General features: G+C 38.7%; 1 protein-coding gene across 1 annotated transcript in view; it reads right to left on the reverse strand.

Moving 5' to 3' along the window:
* Positions 1-5,901: 5,901 nt before the first annotated feature.
* Positions 5,902-19,827, reverse strand: part of LOC140238617 (delta-type opioid receptor-like) — a 103,435-nt gene continuing 89,509 nt past the window's right edge. The window contains exons 2-4 of the mRNA XM_072318517.1: positions 13,610-13,775; positions 10,277-10,403; positions 5,902-7,602 (exon numbers count right to left, since the gene is read on the reverse strand). Coding sequence (XP_072174618.1) covers positions 6,946-7,602; positions 10,277-10,403; positions 13,610-13,775 — 950 coding nt within the window. The 3' untranslated portion in view covers positions 5,902-6,945. The remainder of the gene's footprint in view (positions 7,603-10,276; positions 10,404-13,609; positions 13,776-19,827) is intronic.

The following is a 19,827-nucleotide window of genomic DNA, read 5'->3' on the forward strand; positions in this document are numbered from 1 at the left end:
CCTGAATCCGGTATTCTTCGGGGCGGAGGAAGGAAATCGGGCGAAAACGTGACAAAATGAGGAGCGCTTATGTTTTGTGTTCGCCACTGAATTCAGATAAACACGTTTTGCCACAAAGTGATCCCCTTTCAGGAAACCTCAGCCATCCCTATATACGTGTTTGCAGGAATCTGTCCGAGCCTTGGAGGGGGACAACATCTCAGAAACGAAGAAAATATCACATCAGCAGACGGTTTTATCAAACTTTATTATTATTGATAGGTCTCATGGGCATCTTTAAATAATCAGGAACAGTCTGAGAACCAATATTTCCCAGTCCCAATCCCAATATTTGTCTTACCAAATTGGACAATACGTTCAAAAGATATGGGTTTCTAAAATTTCGGTGCATCCATGGCTGGATTAGAAGGTTACAACATTTTGGTGACGTCACGCATGGAAATACTTCATGTAGACCTACTCGGTTTTAAAGAAACACTGTAACGATATGTGTGTCATAAGATAAAGAGGGGGGGGGGGGGCCTCTCAAAATTAGAAAAAAAAATATGATTCAATGGGTCATGCGATGTCAAGGCACTCAATCAGCCATAAATTGTTAAGGCATACTGACCCCCCCCCCCCCTTTTTGGCTAAAATAGACATAAGCACAAAAAGCTGATCAAACACAATTAAACTTTCTTGCATAATCAAAAGATATTTGAATTCGACCTCTCTCAGAAAACGGCGGAAATTATATTATCCTCATCATAATTCATGTCACTTTCAAAAGGAGGGAATGTGTACTTTAAAAAGAAAATGAAATTATTTGGAATTATCTTTACATTTTCCTTGTATCGCTGTCAAATTGTGACGTCACAAACCGTCTGACGTATAGTCTTCTCATCCACCGATGGCGGCACTGAAACTTAAAAAAACCAATAAGTTTGAACGGATTGACTGATTTTTTTTTCAAACTTCACCAAAATGTTCCACCAATGTTGCCACATTTATCCAATCCTTCTAAATAAAATATTGGCTTTTCATTTCCTTTTAAAAAACTGCTAAGTAAAGCTTAAGCAGCTTAAAAAATGTATCTCGTAAATTTCAAGAGGGTGAAATAAATCAATTAAGCTGGACTTTTTGGATATGAAACACGACAGACACTGACTCTTTAACGTAATTGGTTCATGTCCTTTAAGCCACTTCAGAGTTAGCTCATGGGCAAATTGGTCCGAATGACCTTTCTCTTTTCTCAGTCGATTATACGGACACTTCACTCGCTTTCAGAGCGACATAATGCACACACTTACGTAACGATTTATGGTATTCATCAATCCTGCTCGAACAAAGAATGAACTTGCATAGACCTGATGACCAGAATGATCCGTCAATTAACACTTGGGAAAGCATTCATTTTATTATCTTGCATTAAATGTACTAACAACCTCTATTAGGCGTTTTCACATCAGCCCGATGTTTCGAAATAGCGCGTTATTTTCTGACTTGGGAAATTAACCCGATCACGAAATAGCGCGCTATTTTTGAATACAAATTAGCGCGCTAATTTTATCGCTCTGGTCGAGAAAACTTCTCGAATCCAACTCGGGAAATTTCCGAAATAGCAGGATAATTAATGAGAACTAGCGCGCTATTTGATGATGTTCGGGCTGATGTGAATAGGAAATGAAATAGCGCGCTAATCTGCGATCGCGAAAAATATCTCGAGCTTGGATTTTTATCGGGCTGATGTGAAAACACCCACTATTGGCATTGCCAAATACCACTTTTGCTGTCAGGTGGATGTGCTGGCAAGCAGCATTTATAAGGATTACATGAATAATTATTACATAATAATTTATCACAGATGCTTTTCCCAGTGAATATTAAAGCCAACATGCCCGTTGGTCCGAATGACCATTTTTCTTCTCATGCGCAAAGTGGAACTGCGAACTGGCTTATGAGTAAACATGTCTTATTCATTGGTGTGAGATTTACACAAGGTACGACGAATCGGTGTCTGGGTGTAAGGCCTGCAGCACGTTCGCACAAGAAACTTGCTTGAGATCAAAGTTGAGGGCAGCAGATCATGCAGCCAGAAGGCCCAATTGAACACAATACATACACATTTCGCATCAATGCCACGATCAAGACGAGACTGATTAAGAGGAGATAACAGCACTGATCTGTGTACACTGGGATAAAATTAAACCTATAAGCTGTGAAGAAAATACGCACAGATGGATATCACCTTAATGCGAGACACGAACGATAATGTGATACACTCAAGTTCGATTACTGACTCAGATTATCTCATTTTATCTCTCAAGGTAGCACACTTGAATGCTAAAAACACAATCATTGTCTATACCGCACCATGTATATCTAATCTTCTCACCCTTTCTTTGATTTTCTTTGTTTCTATTATGATACCTGCTTCTCTTTTGCGTCTGTTTGTTTGTTTTGGTACTCGGTATATTCTTGCATCTTTCTTTCTATCGTTTTCTCCTTCCGGCATCAACGAGACGCGAGCTTGACTCTCACTTGTCGCGGAATCCCTCGGTCAAACGAAGAGTTTGCAAAAACCAATAAGTCCATTTTTGAAGATTTTGAAGTATGGTCTCTGTCATAAAGTACAAAATAATACCTTTTAAATGATATATTGGTCACTACATATAAAGGTACATTTTTGAAGTTGTGGTCAAAAGAAGCAAAAAATTTCTTATTGTTCTCTTTATTTTTCTTGACATTTAACCGCAAATATCTCCATTTGACAATTTTGGACTTATCGGTTTTTGTGATCAAACTCTTCATTGAGAACTTTTGGTGGATTCAAGAGACGCATTCGCAACAAAATCAAAACAAATCAAACAGATAAAAAAATACCGCTTCCACATTACCGATGATATAGTCACATTATGAAATAGCAAGACATGAGTGAGTGGTAATAATACGTAGTGAAGCGGGGGGTAAAAATCATGACATTAAGCAGTGAGATAAAACGGTGGGAAAATGAAGAACTTACTAAGCTAGATAAGATCACTGCTGAAATACCAGTGATGATTTTTAAACATTGGTGGCAGTAGTACATGTAGAGCGATATTTGAAGACTGCGATGGATCTTAAGATCCTTACCTTTCAAAACAACAGTGTGCTACTGTAAACTTCAATCACTTTTATATCAATGTACGATATTGTTGAAATTCCTACCTGTCCGCTGTTTTTGTGGTGCAATTTCAACGGAAATTACTCCCTTCAGAATGAAGAAATATGCAAAATAACATCATTGCTTGATAAAACAGACTGCGATGCATAAATATTTTGCTTCTCAAAATTCTATAACTTTCGTGCATGCATGCAACTTTGTTGAGATTCTTTCCTGTCTGTACCGTTATATATTTTCATTCGTACATGATATTTCAATATTCCATAATTATCACTTAACCGCTGTGATATTAGAAAAGTCAGTCATATTCTTGTGCGAAACGGACTCATGAAAGAAGGTTAAGAAAGTGATATTCATGGTAACCAAAGACGATGACCTCATCACCTCACATTTTAGAGTTCTGTGTTTTTGTTTTGTATACGAGGTCATGCTTTTGATCTGTGAGTAAGCAATATTTTTTATTACACCCCTTAGGTCCTCCTTGCCCTTTACGAGTAGCACTGATAGGTTTTACAACACCACATTGATACCGGGGATAATCTTTCGGTAAAGACGGCAATCTCATGATTAAAGCACCCCATCTACGGTGAGTCAACGCCAGTCTGATGAAGCCTGCAGAAACAGTAATAGGCGAAAGCTCACGTAGGCAAAGTCAAACTCAGATTGTTAAGTATAAGAAAATGCATTTCTGATAATAACCATTTGTGTTTTGAGATCATTGTTTGAACGTCAGAGGGTGACTTCTGAGGTGATGACATCTTCAATCAATCCTCGAAGATGCTTAGTGATATAGTGACCACTGTCACAATTTCCTGAAACATAATTATTATAAAGAGTTTGATTGCAAAATGATTTAACTCCAGTCATTGAATATAAGATATTTTGCGGTTAAAGCTGGTAATATTAAAGGAAATGATAACAAAATATGCAGCATTTTTACAGCGTCAAGAATATTCCTTAATTTCATGTAACAAGGGAGGTATCACTAGAATGGTTTTACTTTGCGCTATCTGATGATGGACATATATTTCAAAATGTTTAAAAGTGGCATTTGCCCCTTTGTGCAATCTCTTTGTTTATTATAAAAAAATAATGGACATCGTAAAGTTTTAGTTTGGTGTTTGTTAGTTTAGAGTCGACAACACAAAATTACCAACTTTCTTCCTGACATAATGCAAAATATAGAATCTGTTGTCAGTCATTAATTTAGCATGAGACATTTATAGAAAATGTCACCACTATAAGATACTTCACCCAGTGGCGTATCTAGGGAAAACGGCGCCCGGGGCAAGCGCGAAAATTGCGCCCCTAATTTCTGAAAAAGTGTTCAACCCCAAGCCCATCCCGGAGGGACTTTAAAAAAGTCTACATGATATGCTTTTTCAAGCACTTAAAAGGGGTCTTTTGAGGGTGATTTAAATGTAATAAATTTAGATAAATTTTGGCGAGCGAGCCCAGCGAGCGAGCCGAAAATTTTTGTATATTTCGGCGTCATCATCACGTTTTGTTCTTATCTTTTTTTGTGTGATAAATTTTGGCGAGCGAGCGCAGCGAGCGAGCCGAAAATTTATACCAACAAACTGAGGACTTGAAAAAAATACTCCAAATTAGTACGCGCGTGTGAGCTGAAATTTGTATATTTCCGCGCCATCATCACGTTTTGTTCTTATCTCTTTTTTTTTTTTTGGAGAAATTTTAGCGAGCGAGCGCAGCGAGCGAGCCGAAAATTTCTGTATTTCAGCTTCCAAAACATGGAATTGTTGTCATTTTTTGCTTATTAAATCTTACAATTCTAATAAAGATATAGTGACGGCCTTATAGATGAGGGTGATTTAAATGTAATAAATTTAGATAGATTTTGGCGAGCGAGCCGAAAATTTTTGTATATTTCCGCGTCATCATCACGTTTTGTTCTTAGTTTTTTTTTGTGATAAATTTTGGCGAGCGAGCGCAGCGAGCGAGCCGAAAATTTTTGCATTTCAGCTTACAAAACATGGAATTCTTGTCATTTTTTGCTTATTAAATCTTACAATTCTAATCAAGAAAATTAATGGTGACGGCCTTATAGATAACGATTTATACCAACAAACTGAGGACTTGAAAAAAAAAAAATACTCTAAATTAGTACGCGCGAGTGAGCCGAAATTTGTATATTTCCGCGTTTTGTTCTTATCTTGTTTGATTTGGTTTTTTGAGGCCCCCCCCCCCGTATGTTCGACACCTTTGGCGCCCTCGTTTGATCCAATAGGCGATCGCTTCAGAACGAAAGAAATACAATTGCAGCCGCTGCTCCGTGTAACATTTTGCCTTCTAACGATGGCATGTGTGAACACAATATACATTGTCATTTTGTCCGCGTCATCATCACGTTTTGTTCTTATCTTCTTTTTTCTCTTTATATGCATTTTGGCGAGCGAGCGCAACGAGCGAGCCAAAATTTCAGCTAACAAAACATGGAATTCCTGTGTGAACACAATAAACATTGTCATTTTTTGTTTTAATCTTGTTTGATTTGGTTTTCTCCCCCCCCCCCCCACCCCCGTTCTCCCTCCTTCCCGGTCCGGGCGAGTTTTTTTTTTTTTCTTCTTCTTCTTCTTCTTCTTCTTCTTTTTTTCCCTTCTTTTTTTCTTTTTCTTCTTCGTTTTTTTTTCTTTTTTTTTCTTTTTTTCGTTTTCGGCGCCCCCAAAAAGTGGCGCCCGGGGCACGTGCCCCCCTTGCCCCCCCCCCCCCCCCTAGATACGCCACTTCACCTCCAAGAAGTCAATATGGACTCATACATCTTGTCACCACTAAGAAGTCAATATAGACTCATACATCTTGAGACTCAGCTGAAAAGGAATGAAGTCGTATAAGTATACATTTAAATAAATACTCTAGGGTGAAAAATAACTGTTTTCTAAGATAATGAATAGCAATTTTGCGGCAGAGCACGTTTGAATTTCTACGACTATTTCCCCAAACTGTCACTGTCAGTTTTCGGAAACATCTTGTGCACTCCGTTTACTTTCGTGGTACTACTTTCATCCTTGCCGAGTTGACTTAATTCGATTTCTGACGTGTTTCTGCTGTCAAAGGTGAAGTTCAGTCCTATGTCCTGGGGCCGTATTCTGAGAGCTAATTAAGTGTCTGATTAGCACTTAATTACCGAATTGGTATTCTGAGAGCATGATTAAGTAGGGGATATATTAACTACCATAGCAACAAGCGTTTTGGCGGGAAGGACCTACGCGTTTGCGCGTATCAATGCGCGTGCACCTCTGAGAGGACTTAATCACAGAGTTAATTACGAATCGGTATTCTGAGGGTGTAATTAAGTATGAAAGTTAATGGAAAACTTAATGATACCAAAGAGTGTCATTAACTACTCCGATATCACGCATTACATCGTGTTTTCTCTGCCACAACGATGCTTACCGTCTTCGGTAACCGAGGAGCTGTTGAATCTTGTTATCATGGTATCCGTAGAATTCAGAGAAAAAAAGAAATATAGCCGATCTTCGAGGAATTTTGTCATTTTATGTGAGCAAAGAGGTTAAGATCTTCGCGTGCGTAGGTGAGGGGTTGTAATCAAATACCGGAGTGTGCGCACGGAGCTCTTGGGTTGTAATTACAGGGGGCGTGGAGGAGCGCGCATTGAGGGCATATTTGCGCGTGTAATCATCATTTTGGCTTCTAACAACGCGTCTGATTGGATGGAATAACAATTAGATGGGAGGGACCTAAGATAATTACAGGGGACTTAATCATACCTTAATTACGTCCTCAGAATACCGATTTTGCCCATGATTAAGGGCCTATTAACTTCACGACTTAATCACGAAGTTAATTACAGACTTAATTACAACCTCAGAATACCACCCCTGTGTGTGAACTTTGTTTGCCAGAACATGCTCCGACACGGCGAGTTGAATCCTGCCCTCTACGTTGGCGTCGCATGATGAGAACGACGGTTTTTCGGGCTCGCGACACTGCTCGCACCTACACGAAATTTGTTTGACGGCGCGCCAGAATACTTTGTTTGTGAAGGAGTATACGATAGGGTTGAGGCAAGAGTTGAAGTAAGGTAGGAGAAGCGCGAGATTTTTCAGCTCCGGATGAAGGGAGCCGCTGAAGTATTCCTGCACAATGTGATACGTTGCTAATGGCGCGAAGCAGACGATAAAGACCACGAAGACGCAGAGCAGTGTTTTGGCGGTTTTCCAGTGCCTGTTCCGCGCGTGCTCGGGTATCCGTCCGTTGATGACGAGGTTGCTGCGGAGAAATTTGTTGCTGCTTCGGACGCGCATGAAGATGAATAAGTAGATGATGGAGGTGATGACCACGGGCACGTAGAAGAGGAGGATATTGAGGTAAACCGGTTTGAAATCTTTCCACCATGGACCAAACGGGACGATCGCCTTACAGGCCCACGGCAGCTTGCCGGTATACGTAACGGCTTCACCATCCCCACCGTTAATACTCTGTGTGGAAACAAAACAATCACCAAACATTAAACACAGTTTCACTAGGTGAACAAAATTATTTCAAGAGATGAACAGTTCATCACAAGTATAGGGCGTGGTAAACGTAATAGCTGATTTTTTCCCCCCCATAAACAGGGCATTTAATGTTTTGAACAGCGTAGAACACCTCGCTAAAGTTTTTATATTCGCATCCTTTGTAAATGTGTCTTCATGCGAGTGATGAAAGAAATCAGTTATGCTAACAGAGATTTAAGACTCACAGACTTTGGAAGTGAAGTACCGACAAAATCACCACAAACTGTTAAATCGGCTTACGTTAAATCGAACACGTCAGTCGATGGAATCATGGAAGACATAATAATAAGTTATATTATATGACCTATATAGATACCAATGTGTGATTGGTCAAAATGCTGTCACGTGACCATGTTCACAAGGATGAGAAACGTTATATTTCATAACATGACGTAAATTACGTACAATCATGGAATATAACAGCGACTACGTTAAACAAATGGCGTTATATCTGGAGGGGTGACGTAATCAAAAATCAATTGTTATGATGCGCGCAACATACACAGAGACGCTTTGCACACACACACACATACTTACGAATGTAATCGTAACCGGTCGACCGACCACACGCACCATACCACTTACAGTTGTACGTTTACAGAATGCGCTAGCGGTATTAAATGAGCATCACACTGACACACGCTAGTACACTGCAAGCGCGAATTACGGATTCGTCAAACTGGCATGGCAGCTTTGATGAGCAGCTGCCCTTCGCTTGTGAGAGAGAAAGAATTGTTGTCCTGATAGCTCCTACTCCAATCAATGTTAGACAGTCGTGACAGGAAAGCCAAAGGATTTCCCATTACATTACCAGAGCCTGAACTGAGTAAGTTTTTATGCTACTTGTACTAGCGCAGGACCTGGACCAGGGCCAGGTCCGTAGTCTAAACAGCTCTTGTACCAGTGACCGCAGGCAGAAGAGATTAGGCCCTACATTATCAGAAAGTTCACATTCTCATACATCACCACAAACAAATGTTATGTCAACAAGCTTGCTTTACCCAGACCAAAAGCGGCATTTGGTCTAGGCCTAGTCTTCTACAATTTTTACATCTCTCATTACAAAATCTGGCTCTACCGCTACGAAACTACTAGTAGGCCCTACGTACGATTGATTAACGACTGTTCTAGAAATTACTTAGTATGTGATAAACAGGCAACGGTCGTACTCCACGGAAGAACGAATTCCCGGTAGGCTAGGCCTACGTGAAAGCCATCGGAGTTAGATCTAACGTTACGTATCAAAAGGTTACTTGTGGCTCGATTGAATACCACTGGCACTAGCGCACTGTTGTCATGCGGTACGCGCGTTCATGAATATGACTGCGAAAAGGAGTAGTGTTTCTAGACCTAATCGTTTTGCTTTAGGGCCTATACAGCAGTTTATTTCTTGTACTGTAGGTCATATAATATAACAGATATTGACTTTTTCCTTCGGTAGGAATATAACATTTAATTTCCCTTGGGAAGTTATATTTTTGTCTCGGAATACTATATTTTTCCTCAGCGCTACGCGCTTCGGAAAAATATAATAATCCTCGACAAAAATATAACTTCCCGCGAGGATCTCAAATGTTATATTCCACCTCTGGTAAGTCAATATCTGTATAATACTACAATTTTCTAAAAAGTCGAATATTCAAAGTAACTTTCTGTGTACATGTTTTATATGTTCGGTTGTTTTTAACACGAACTTGCAAATACTAATACCAATATCAATACCAATGCCAATACCAATACCAATACCAATACCAATACCAATACCAATACCAATACCAATACCAATACCAATACCAATACCAATACCAATACCAATACCAGTACCAGTACCAGTACCAGTACCAATACCAATACCAATACCAGTACCAGTACCAGTACCAGTACCAGTACCAATACCAATACCAATACCAATACCAATACCAGTACCAATACCAGTACCAATACCAGTAATACCAGTACCAGTACCAATACCAATATCAATACCAATAACAATACCAATACCAGTACCAATGCAAACACCAATACCTTCACCAATATCAATACGAATACCAATATTGATGCCAATAACAAAATCAATACTAATACTATAGTCTTACTGATACTGATATATTAATACTAATACTAATACTGATACTAATATTAATACTAATACTAATACAGATACTGATACTAATACTGATACTAATACTAATACTGATACTAATACTGATACTAATACTAATACTAGTACTGATACTAATACTAATACAGTGTACTAATACCGTGATACTAATACTGATACTAATACTAATACTAATACTAATATTAATACTGATACTAATAGTAATAATACAACCAATAATAACAAATATGATACGGGAGAGTAAGAGAGAGAGAGAGAGAGAGAGATAGGAGAAATAAACGCCAGACGCGCTTACGTACATCAATGACTGAACATAGTTGATTGACAAATAACTTGCACTATTTAGCAAATAAAGAGTGACTTTCAACAAGTACGGACGTACATCGTCGTGTTTCTTCACATTAAATTTTCCAAACTTAATCATCAGGGAAATCTTTGGACACTATACTGTAACTTGTCAAGTGAGGGCGTCACCTCAAACATAAAGGCCACAGGAATGGCAGCAGCGATGGCCGATGCCCAGATGAAGACGATGATTAGTTTAGTACGCCCTCTCGTAAATCTGCTCTTAAAGGCCACAGGGTCCTGTACGGCGAAGAATCTGTGAGACAAAAAGGCAATGATGATGATGATGATAATAATAATAATAATAATAATAATAATAATAATAATAATGATAATAATACATAATACTTTGTGCGCGTCATGCTGCCTGTAATATTTGCTTAAGCTGGAAAGGTCTTCACAAGGAAAGGCTTGGGCAGGGTTAAGGAATTAATCTGTGTGAAACACGGATAACATTCCACATGGATTAGCACCACAAAAGGCGCCGTAGAGGTTTTAGAATATCTTGTTTTTCATATCAATATGCTTCTTCGTCTAGTACGTATCAAGTCTAATTGGAGATGTAAAAAATCCCCTTGAGGAGAGTGACAACGATGACTATGATTGAGATGGACACAATTATCTATTTATTTATTCATTCATTCATTTATCTATCTATCTATCTATCTATCCATCTATCTGTCTATTTAGTTATCTTCATATGTCTTTATTTATTCATTTAGTTTTTATTCATTTATCAAATACTATCTGCTTATTACTGTAGAGAAACTCGAATAGACACATCGCTCCTCTTCCTCAATTCCTTTGCTAAATATAAAAAACAACATTAAACATACAACAATGCACATGAGTATAATACATGATGTATAATATGATTAATATACTATAGCGTTAGTTGTGAGGGGAAAAATAGATTAATTAATCATCCCTCAGTAGAGTTCATCAAGATACCGTGAATTATTTCCACTCACAAAACGATAATGATTTTCGTCTGCAGTGTAGGCGAATTAAATTTGTAAGAAAATAATCTTTACTCCTAAATGATAAATGATTCCTCCAAAACTCTTCGCAAACAGAGCTTTGGGGGAAAACAGATGAATATTATTTTTCCAAGTCATTCTGTTTTCTTCTCTTTACAAACATACTGTTGGATCCGATTTCCTTCAAGCAAAGGGCAAACGACCTCGGCACGCTATGTTATGACAAGATCATTAAAACGTTCAATTTCGGGGATGCATGATCGGACTTTGATGCTCGCCGTAGTTCCCGTGGCAACAGTCCATTGAGGCGGGGAAAGATCAATGCGCAGAGTATGAGGGTATAATCGGGAGGCAATGCGGTAGCGGCCACTCCAGTGGTTTGCTCTGTTAATGGCGTTCACTTCCGAGAACCTGCCGTATTCCGCCCTACTTTATTGTTAAATACGAAGTCAGTGACATTAAGGGTTATGCCTCATTCATGATAAAAATGAACTGTTATATACAACTTTCATTAATAGTGCAGTGTTATAATTTCCTGACTCAGATATCTTTCCGCATGCTCAGTGAAAACTTTGCATCCAGGCATAACATGCTGAGTACATAATTCAGATTTTGATTGGTCGTCGCTTCTCTCCTTTAGGCAAAGTAGGACAGTGAGAGTGAATGACCTGAACAGAAATAAGGTAGCACTATAATATAGAACTGATATAAATGTGACACATACCTACCGGCTCTATGAATTAGACCCCAGATGGTAGTACAGTTTTTTTTTTCTACTGAGACAGACAGGTTTCCATGGACAAACGTTCTAAAAGGGCCAAAACTTCCAGCTAGCTACTACAATTTAATGTTAAAGCGGTGAGAACAGGAAATCACTGAAATCTGGGCATGTTTGGGTCACACGAATTTATTCTATTAAAAAAAAAGCAATTGGTAGCAAAATGATCTGAGAGAACTCGCGTCCTATGAAATGCGATGCTAGTCATAAGAGGTGGCAAAGGAATCAGTGTTATCACAAATTTGGGACATACTCATACGGGCATGATGAACATTAATTTGGTTTTCCAGCCAGGGGATTCTGTAATTGTATGGATCCCACGAGGATCTAGATCAGCTGTTAAAAGTAGTTTGACAAGGGAAAAGTAGAATTTTATAAGCACAAGAGTGAAATATCATGATCAAAATCAGATAAAGGGGATTGGGGAAGATATATTTATTGTGAGGATGCGCTAATTTTCACAAAACAATTCTGGAACAGTTGTACGTATGAATATACACGTGGATTAATTCATGTATAGCGTCGAGTTTGTGGAACTTCCTTGCTTGTGTCGAGCTCGTGGGCCATATTATTTGTACAATAGTGTCTATTAGCTCCTGTGGGTTGTTGGCCTGTTTTACTTGGTGTCCAGGCTTGTGGGCCGTATGACTCGTTAGCGGCATGACTCGTACGAGGCTGTATGTCTCATGGACCTTTTCCCAATGTCTATAGCTCGTGGGCATAATGACACGTGGGTGTCGAGCTAGTAGGACGCCCCCATGCAATCTTTTGCCCATCTATTTTAAAGGGGCATTCCAGACGATTTTCATAATTTCACATCATGTAGTACATAAATCAACAACTCCATGTGTAGATTTGTGGAATTTATTGTGGTCCTTGAGCAGAGAAAAAATACTTTGAAAAACCTTAAACAAATTACACTGAACAATGATGATGACATAGGAGCCTCACATATTTCAGAAATGTAGCAGTGTAATTCCCATTACAATACTGCCAGTTTGCAAGTTCACCTGTCGATAATGTATGCATGCCTTCTTCTTTTGTTCTGCTTCCTTGAGCCCCAACTTGGGCATTCCTTTAGTGAGGCTGTCATGTCATCATCCTTGTTCATAGTGATTTGTTATAAATTTTGAAAACATTCTCTTTCCTCATCCCAATCACTATAAATTCTGAAACTCTGTACCCGGTATAACCAATTTATAGTTGTTCATATGTAAAAGTCTGAAAATCATCTGGAGGTCTCCTTTAATGGTATGACAATCAGTTCCATGCATAATATCATTATGAATACAGAATGAGATTTGTCAGAATTGCTTTTCTATATCCCCACAAATTCTCAAGATATCCCTGGATTCAACTTTTCAATTCCGCAAAAATCCAGTTCCGGGTCAGTTCTGACTCGGATTTTTTTTTTTTAGAGTGACCCATTGGTCTTTATCATTTCTACATGTATATAATGTCTACAGATATGTCTTATCTAGATGTCAACATGTGTCTACGTGTCTGTCTAAAATGTACTAGTATACTAGTACACCATGGTAGCTTGTTTGGTGAGGAAATTGAAAATCGACTTTATCTTTTAATAAAACGGGACCCAAGTGTATGTCTATACGGTGTTTAAGTCTTTTAAATTATGTCATGTTGAATGTAGACATGGAGAGAAAGAGAATGAAAGAGGTGTATGTCCAGTGTATACTCACTCACCTGTCCACTGCAATGGCCATCATGGTGAAGACTGTACAGTTGAAACCGACATATCTCGCCCACCTGTGGATCTGACACTGGATGTTGTACGCCCACAACACCGTCCACGTGCTCTTGTAGAACTCCGTGATGTGGAACAGGATGACAATCAGGGCCGTGATGTCGGCTTGTTGAAAGAGAACATAATAGATAAATTATGCACTTGTCAAGGGATCAACTTCTACGCTTCATTTCATTAAAAAAGAAAGATGATGTGATAGCAACACTTGCTGGAATGACAATTGTCATGGTAATGACAAAAACCGAGCTTCATGATTGGCTGTTATTATGGGAAGTTGACATTCAGCGAAAGTTGCTGCTCTAGCAACTTTCATGAAATGGGGCCCTGATGTCGACCTTTGGGCGTCCAATAAATATGTCCGATTTACAGTTAAGGGGACATCAAAGGGTTGTCTGTAATGGCTAGAGCTTGGCTCCTTGCACTTATTAAACAAATATAATGTGTTACCTTGCACATGCATTTCATTGAACACAATGCTGCAATCTGCTGAGAAGGAACAGCAGAAGAAGAAAAACAATACGAATTCTACTTCTAGCAAAGAAACAAAATGACACAGGATTGCTAAACTCTGTGACAACAGAACAAATTCAGGGACATTGAATGTGATACAGAATGTTCATCACGCTCATCTTTGGTGACTTAAAAAATAGTAGAAACATGTACTGTATATGTGTGGCTCCATGGTAGTATATGAAAGATCTGATTTGAGTAACAAAATAAATGATTCAGCACAAAGAGTAGCAATGTTGATTAAAATCCTTCGAGGTCATAATAATGATAATAATCATAAACATCCGGTGAATCATTTTCTTAAAATAAATAAATAAATAAATTCTCTATAGGGCAGCATTATTGAGCAGATACTTTAGAGAAATGGGTCATGCACCATCAAGATTCAGGAAAACAATCTTCTATCCGAGTTCCAAAGGCTATCTTTGTGCGGAAACGTCATACAAAATTAAGAGGTTCGAATCAAACACGGTGCTCGAACCTCATAATCATGGATATTTTATGACTGTGGGTTGCGTTGTACCCTCTGCCCTTGTGTTCGTTCTGTCGTTTGTCAATAATTAATAAACTTTATGAATAAGAAATGTTTGACCGGTAGACCCTTTCGCTATTGTTCAATGTAATAATTAATTTGTATTCTCTTTGCTTTTTTTTTTCCACTGATACGCTGGCAGAAATCACGTACACCAGTTCGCTGATTAACCTTTTGTAACTTCACTATTCTATTCTCACGAGGAAGATGGCGTCTTATCTTCTAACTTAATATGTTGACCGAAAGATCGGTGTGTATCTGGTCGTTTCTCATCATGTGCATAAATGACTCGGAAATATTTCTAATATGAAAGAAAAACCATAGAGCAAGCGTCGATTACATGCTGATTACAACGTAAACAAGTGATTTCAAGCATACAGTCAACTTGTCGAATGCAATGATAAACACTGACAGTCGAGATTGGTTTAAAACGATTTGACAGTCGCTGCTAACAACGTGATTCCTAGCTTCCTGCGCTATATATACACGTGACCTCATGTTATAGAACCAGGGAGATCCTCCCTGATAGAACATAACCTGTGGGATATAATTAATGTGTATGCATTTTCATAATACGGCCATGCCCATTGAGCCGAGCTTAATTTCAGCTTGATGAACCGCCCCATACTCAGGGCAATAGGCAGTGTATTGGGAGGGGGGGGGGGGGGGGGGTGCCGCGCGCTGTGGCATCGTGGATAAGACTCCCAACCGGAGGACCAGAGTTCGATTCCCGACCAGTGCCTAACGTCCTTGGACCAAGATGTTTATTACCCACTACGTGTCCCTCTCCTCCTAGGTGTGGGTACCTGGCAACGCTAGGGTAATAATAATGGCAGGCCCCTTGGTAGAGCAGTGGCAACACTGAAGAGGCTAGCCTGGATAAAGAAAACCTTATTATTATTATTATTATTATTATTATTATTATTATTATTATTATTATTATTATTATTATTATTATTATTATTATTATTATTGTATACTTCGAATGGCTTCGGACCTTCGTTATGATGAGTCAGCGTATAACAATCACTTACAAGTGTAGGATATATCCATGCAGAGAAGTTTATATTTCAAAAGACAATCCAGTAAATGGTAAGCGAATTTTTGATATGTATTTTGTTAAAATAATGTTTTACAAAATCCCAATCCTAGTTATAATATTAAAGGTAAAACAGCATTTCTGTGGGCCTACGCATGCATAAACTTCAGTTTGTTCTAAGAAAAGAGAGAAAACCTAACCCCACATTCTGCGGTACCAGGTAGAATGTTGTGATGATGTCTACACCTGTTCATTTTTTTTTTTCCCCAGAAAGCGAAGTTCTACGTTATTCGTTACTACTTATTCATCAACTTTTTATTTTCAATCCGTGGCCAAAGAGAAACGATTCTCCATTACAGTCGAAATTGATGTTTGCCGAGACGAAATCGAAGAAGATGGATAATGGTGAAAAAAAAAGAAAAGCTGAGAAAGACTGGTCTAAATCAATATCCCAGGGCTGGTGGACAGTTGATAAATGAATACACCGACCGTAACGACACGCATGATGCGTGAAACGAAATTTCCCGGTCGCACAATTTCTGATCTCAAAAACACACCTACACACACGTACGCCCACCTAGGCAAGCAAACACACATACGCACATGCACATTCACACAGACACACACACACACACATACACACACGCACACACACACACACACACACACACACACACAATGCTAGCTGTTTTGGCATGGTTGAGCAAAAATATATATTTTTTTTTTTTTTTTTGGGGGGGGGGGCATTGTTTCGTACCTCAGGCAGATCCAACTCTCAATTTCCCTTAAAAGCGTGTCAGTTGCGATAATCGAGTCAACCGCTCTGTTTTTCTTTTGTTTGTGCTTCTGAAGTTCTTGTAAAATTTAACTTAATAACATTGAAGGCAACAGCTTCTTTATAAAATGCTGATGTCCTCAACAATTACCAAATTACCGGTGTAGATTACATTGGGTTGCAGAATGACAGACGTATATTACACGGGATCTTTGTGTAATTCCAGATTTATTTCGCAAATTTTATCTGGAAAAGATTGCTTCTCCCAATTTTTTTTTTTTGTATCTGTTCTGATAGAACATTGCTTTTGTATGATATCGTTTATGAAATGTTATCGATTAAAAGACATTTTGGACTGTCAATATAACAAGGTATGTGTGTGTCTTAAAGAAAACCGATTTGTGATGCAAAAGAAATAATGTCAAACTTGTTTGAACGTATACCACCTGTTTGGAAGACGGTTTATATGCGCGCGTTTAGTGTCGACAGTGTCTATAGCACTCTTTACACTTATTTCAATTTTGTTTTAGCTTTCGTTGTCTCCTTCTTTAAACTTCGGGTGTGACCGCCCTCAGAAATGGGTCAACATGGTTGCCTTTGAGGAAGAACACAGTCATGTACACCTGTGGCTATGTAATCTTTCAGCGGTTTAATGCCGTTCTTCTGTGTGGGTAACAGTATCTTGCACACAGAAAGCTTTCAAAGAACATTTTTGTGGCGAGCTCGGCAGCAAAATTATTAAAGGCAAGTTCACCTTCATAGGCATGTGGGTTCAGAGAATGCAGCAATATTAGTAAAGCATATCAGCGAGAGTTTGAGTAAAATCAGACGATCCGTTCAAAAGTTATGAATTTTTTAAGTTTCTGCTCAGTCACGACTGGATGAGAAGACTACTATACCTTGTGATGTCACATGTGTACAACGATACAAAGAAAGATTAAAGAAAATTCAACGTATTTCCATTTTTCTCGCATAACGAAAGAGCACTCGACTTCTCTCTTTCAGAAGGCAGGGGGAATAATATTGCCCTGAACATACGTCAGTAACAAGTCGAAGAAATGTGCACTTTATTAAAAAAGTAAAGTTTTGTGAAATTCTCTTTTTATTTTCCTTATATCGTTGTACGCATGTGACATCATACACTGTAGCAGTCTTTTCACCCAGCAGTGACTACACAAATACTTAAAAAATTCATAACTTTTGAACGGATTGTCCGATTTTCCTCAAACTTTCACTGATGTGTTCTACTAATATTGCTGTATTCTCTCAATCCTTATGTTTATGAAGGTGAACTTGTCCTTGTAGAAGCCTCAAGTTCCTTTTGCAGTATCTTGCACATTTCTCTCAGCAGATGACACTTAGCCTGCGGAACAGCAGTGAGCATATTTCTCTTTTACATAACATCATGATCTATTTATCACCTATATACGTGAATGCAGTACATTTCTCATGGGTATAACTTATAGCGAAAAAAAAAAACAGACAGAAAAAAAAAATATCACAATAACAATCACAACCGTGTGCACCGTAGGGTGTTCTATTAACCAGTCCTTCATAATGAAATATCCTATATAGGAAGATAATAGATATGATCCTGCCGCTAATATTTTGTATGACTTCTTTGTGCATCTTCCTGCTTTTTTCCCTAAACCCAATATCTTCGAGTTTCTGAAGTGAATATACCTATACAACGTTTCTGTAGGCGGCGAGTTTCAGATTTTTCTTGAGTTTAGTCTTCTATTAGCTGATTAGGACGTCTCTGTAAGGCTGCATCGGTAATTTTCTCAAATATCGTTTTTTTATCCTCTGCCTCTAGCATTCTAATCACTTTGCTGGTGATGGATCTTTGCCATAAATAATATGGGAACTAAAGCACCGTCTTGTATTGTGATGAATGTACATTACATATTCATTCAATGTGACCTCGTTCTGTATAGTAATGTGACTCTCACCAGTGATTTAATTCAGTTCCATTTATTCATTTTCATTCTCTTTTTTTCCAACAAAATCTAACACAGAATATCAGGAATTATATATATATATATATATATATATATATATATATATATATATATCTCAGAATGTGCGAAATAAAAGATTGTTAACAAATACAATTGTAGTGATCTCCAGCGCCATTTTGGAGCGAAAGTGTGTGTGTACTTGATTGTGTGCGTGTATGTGTGTGTGTGTGTGTGTGTGTGTGTGTACATGTATGCGTGTGAGCGCGTATGTGTTTCGTGTGTGTTTGTGTGTGCATCTGTCTGTTTGTTTATTGACACCACAACACTGTATCTGCGAGTCGCAAGTAAACATTGCAAATTATTATTATGACCACGGCGACCTACTAAACGCCCATCAAAAGTGTAAAGCGAGACACGGACAGCATGCTGAAGATGGCAACCTTACTTTACATACAGCTTGAAAATCAAATCTCCAAGTGGAATTATCTTTGAAGACACTAGAGAGCAAGCTTAAGGAGTGTTCCCCTCAAACTTTTACCTTGGATTGGTCGGGAAAGGGTGGGGGGGGGGGAGGTCTGGGTATTCGGCCGGATGTCTTCTTGACGAAATGAAAATGCTATTATCATTATCATCTGGAATAGGTCAAATTGTCTTTGGATCTACGGACATACACCGAGACAAGAAAAAAAACCTTATATTATCGTATTACCGGCTTATTAGCTTGGTTGTGTCCTTGCTTGTCAAGTTGAACGGCCTGGGAATAAAATATTAAAATACTCAGGCCACACTGTCCCCTTTACCCCCCCCCCCCCCCACTTATTCCACCACCACCTCTGCCAACAAGCTCTGCAAATGTTAAAGGTTATAGTTACTGGCTTGCCTCGTTGCGAAATACCTCCGGGAAATCCGAACAAGTTGAATTGATCTCAACAACGTATTTACGACGCTTTTAATTTTCGTCGGTCTTCTCTGGAGGGGTTTGCTGTTCCGAAACCTTGTTTTCCGCTTGGGTTAATGGAAAATGTATCCAATTCTTCGCTTGGCTGTAACCACGGCAGGAGAATACAGATTTTTGCTGTCACAACTTTTTAAGTAGGTTTCTCATCTTGGTACCTTTCTGTAGATGCTCTTGGCAACATCATTCTAAGAGATGTACGGAGAAGTGGTTTTGTTGTGACAGAAAATCCCCTGTGATCATTAAGTTCATTTATATGAAATCAAGCGTTGGAAATTTGTAGGGGGAGAATGTCTTACTATAAAGACCGAGACCAATGTCGCTGATTTTTCTCAGATTTGGAAAGCTCTCAGTTGATAATTGAGTTCGACTATTCGAAGTTAGG

Source organism: Diadema setosum, chromosome 15 (assembly GCF_964275005.1).
Source record: "Diadema setosum chromosome 15, eeDiaSeto1, whole genome shotgun sequence".
Lineage (NCBI taxonomy): Eukaryota > Metazoa > Echinodermata > Echinoidea > Diadematoida > Diadematidae > Diadema > Diadema setosum.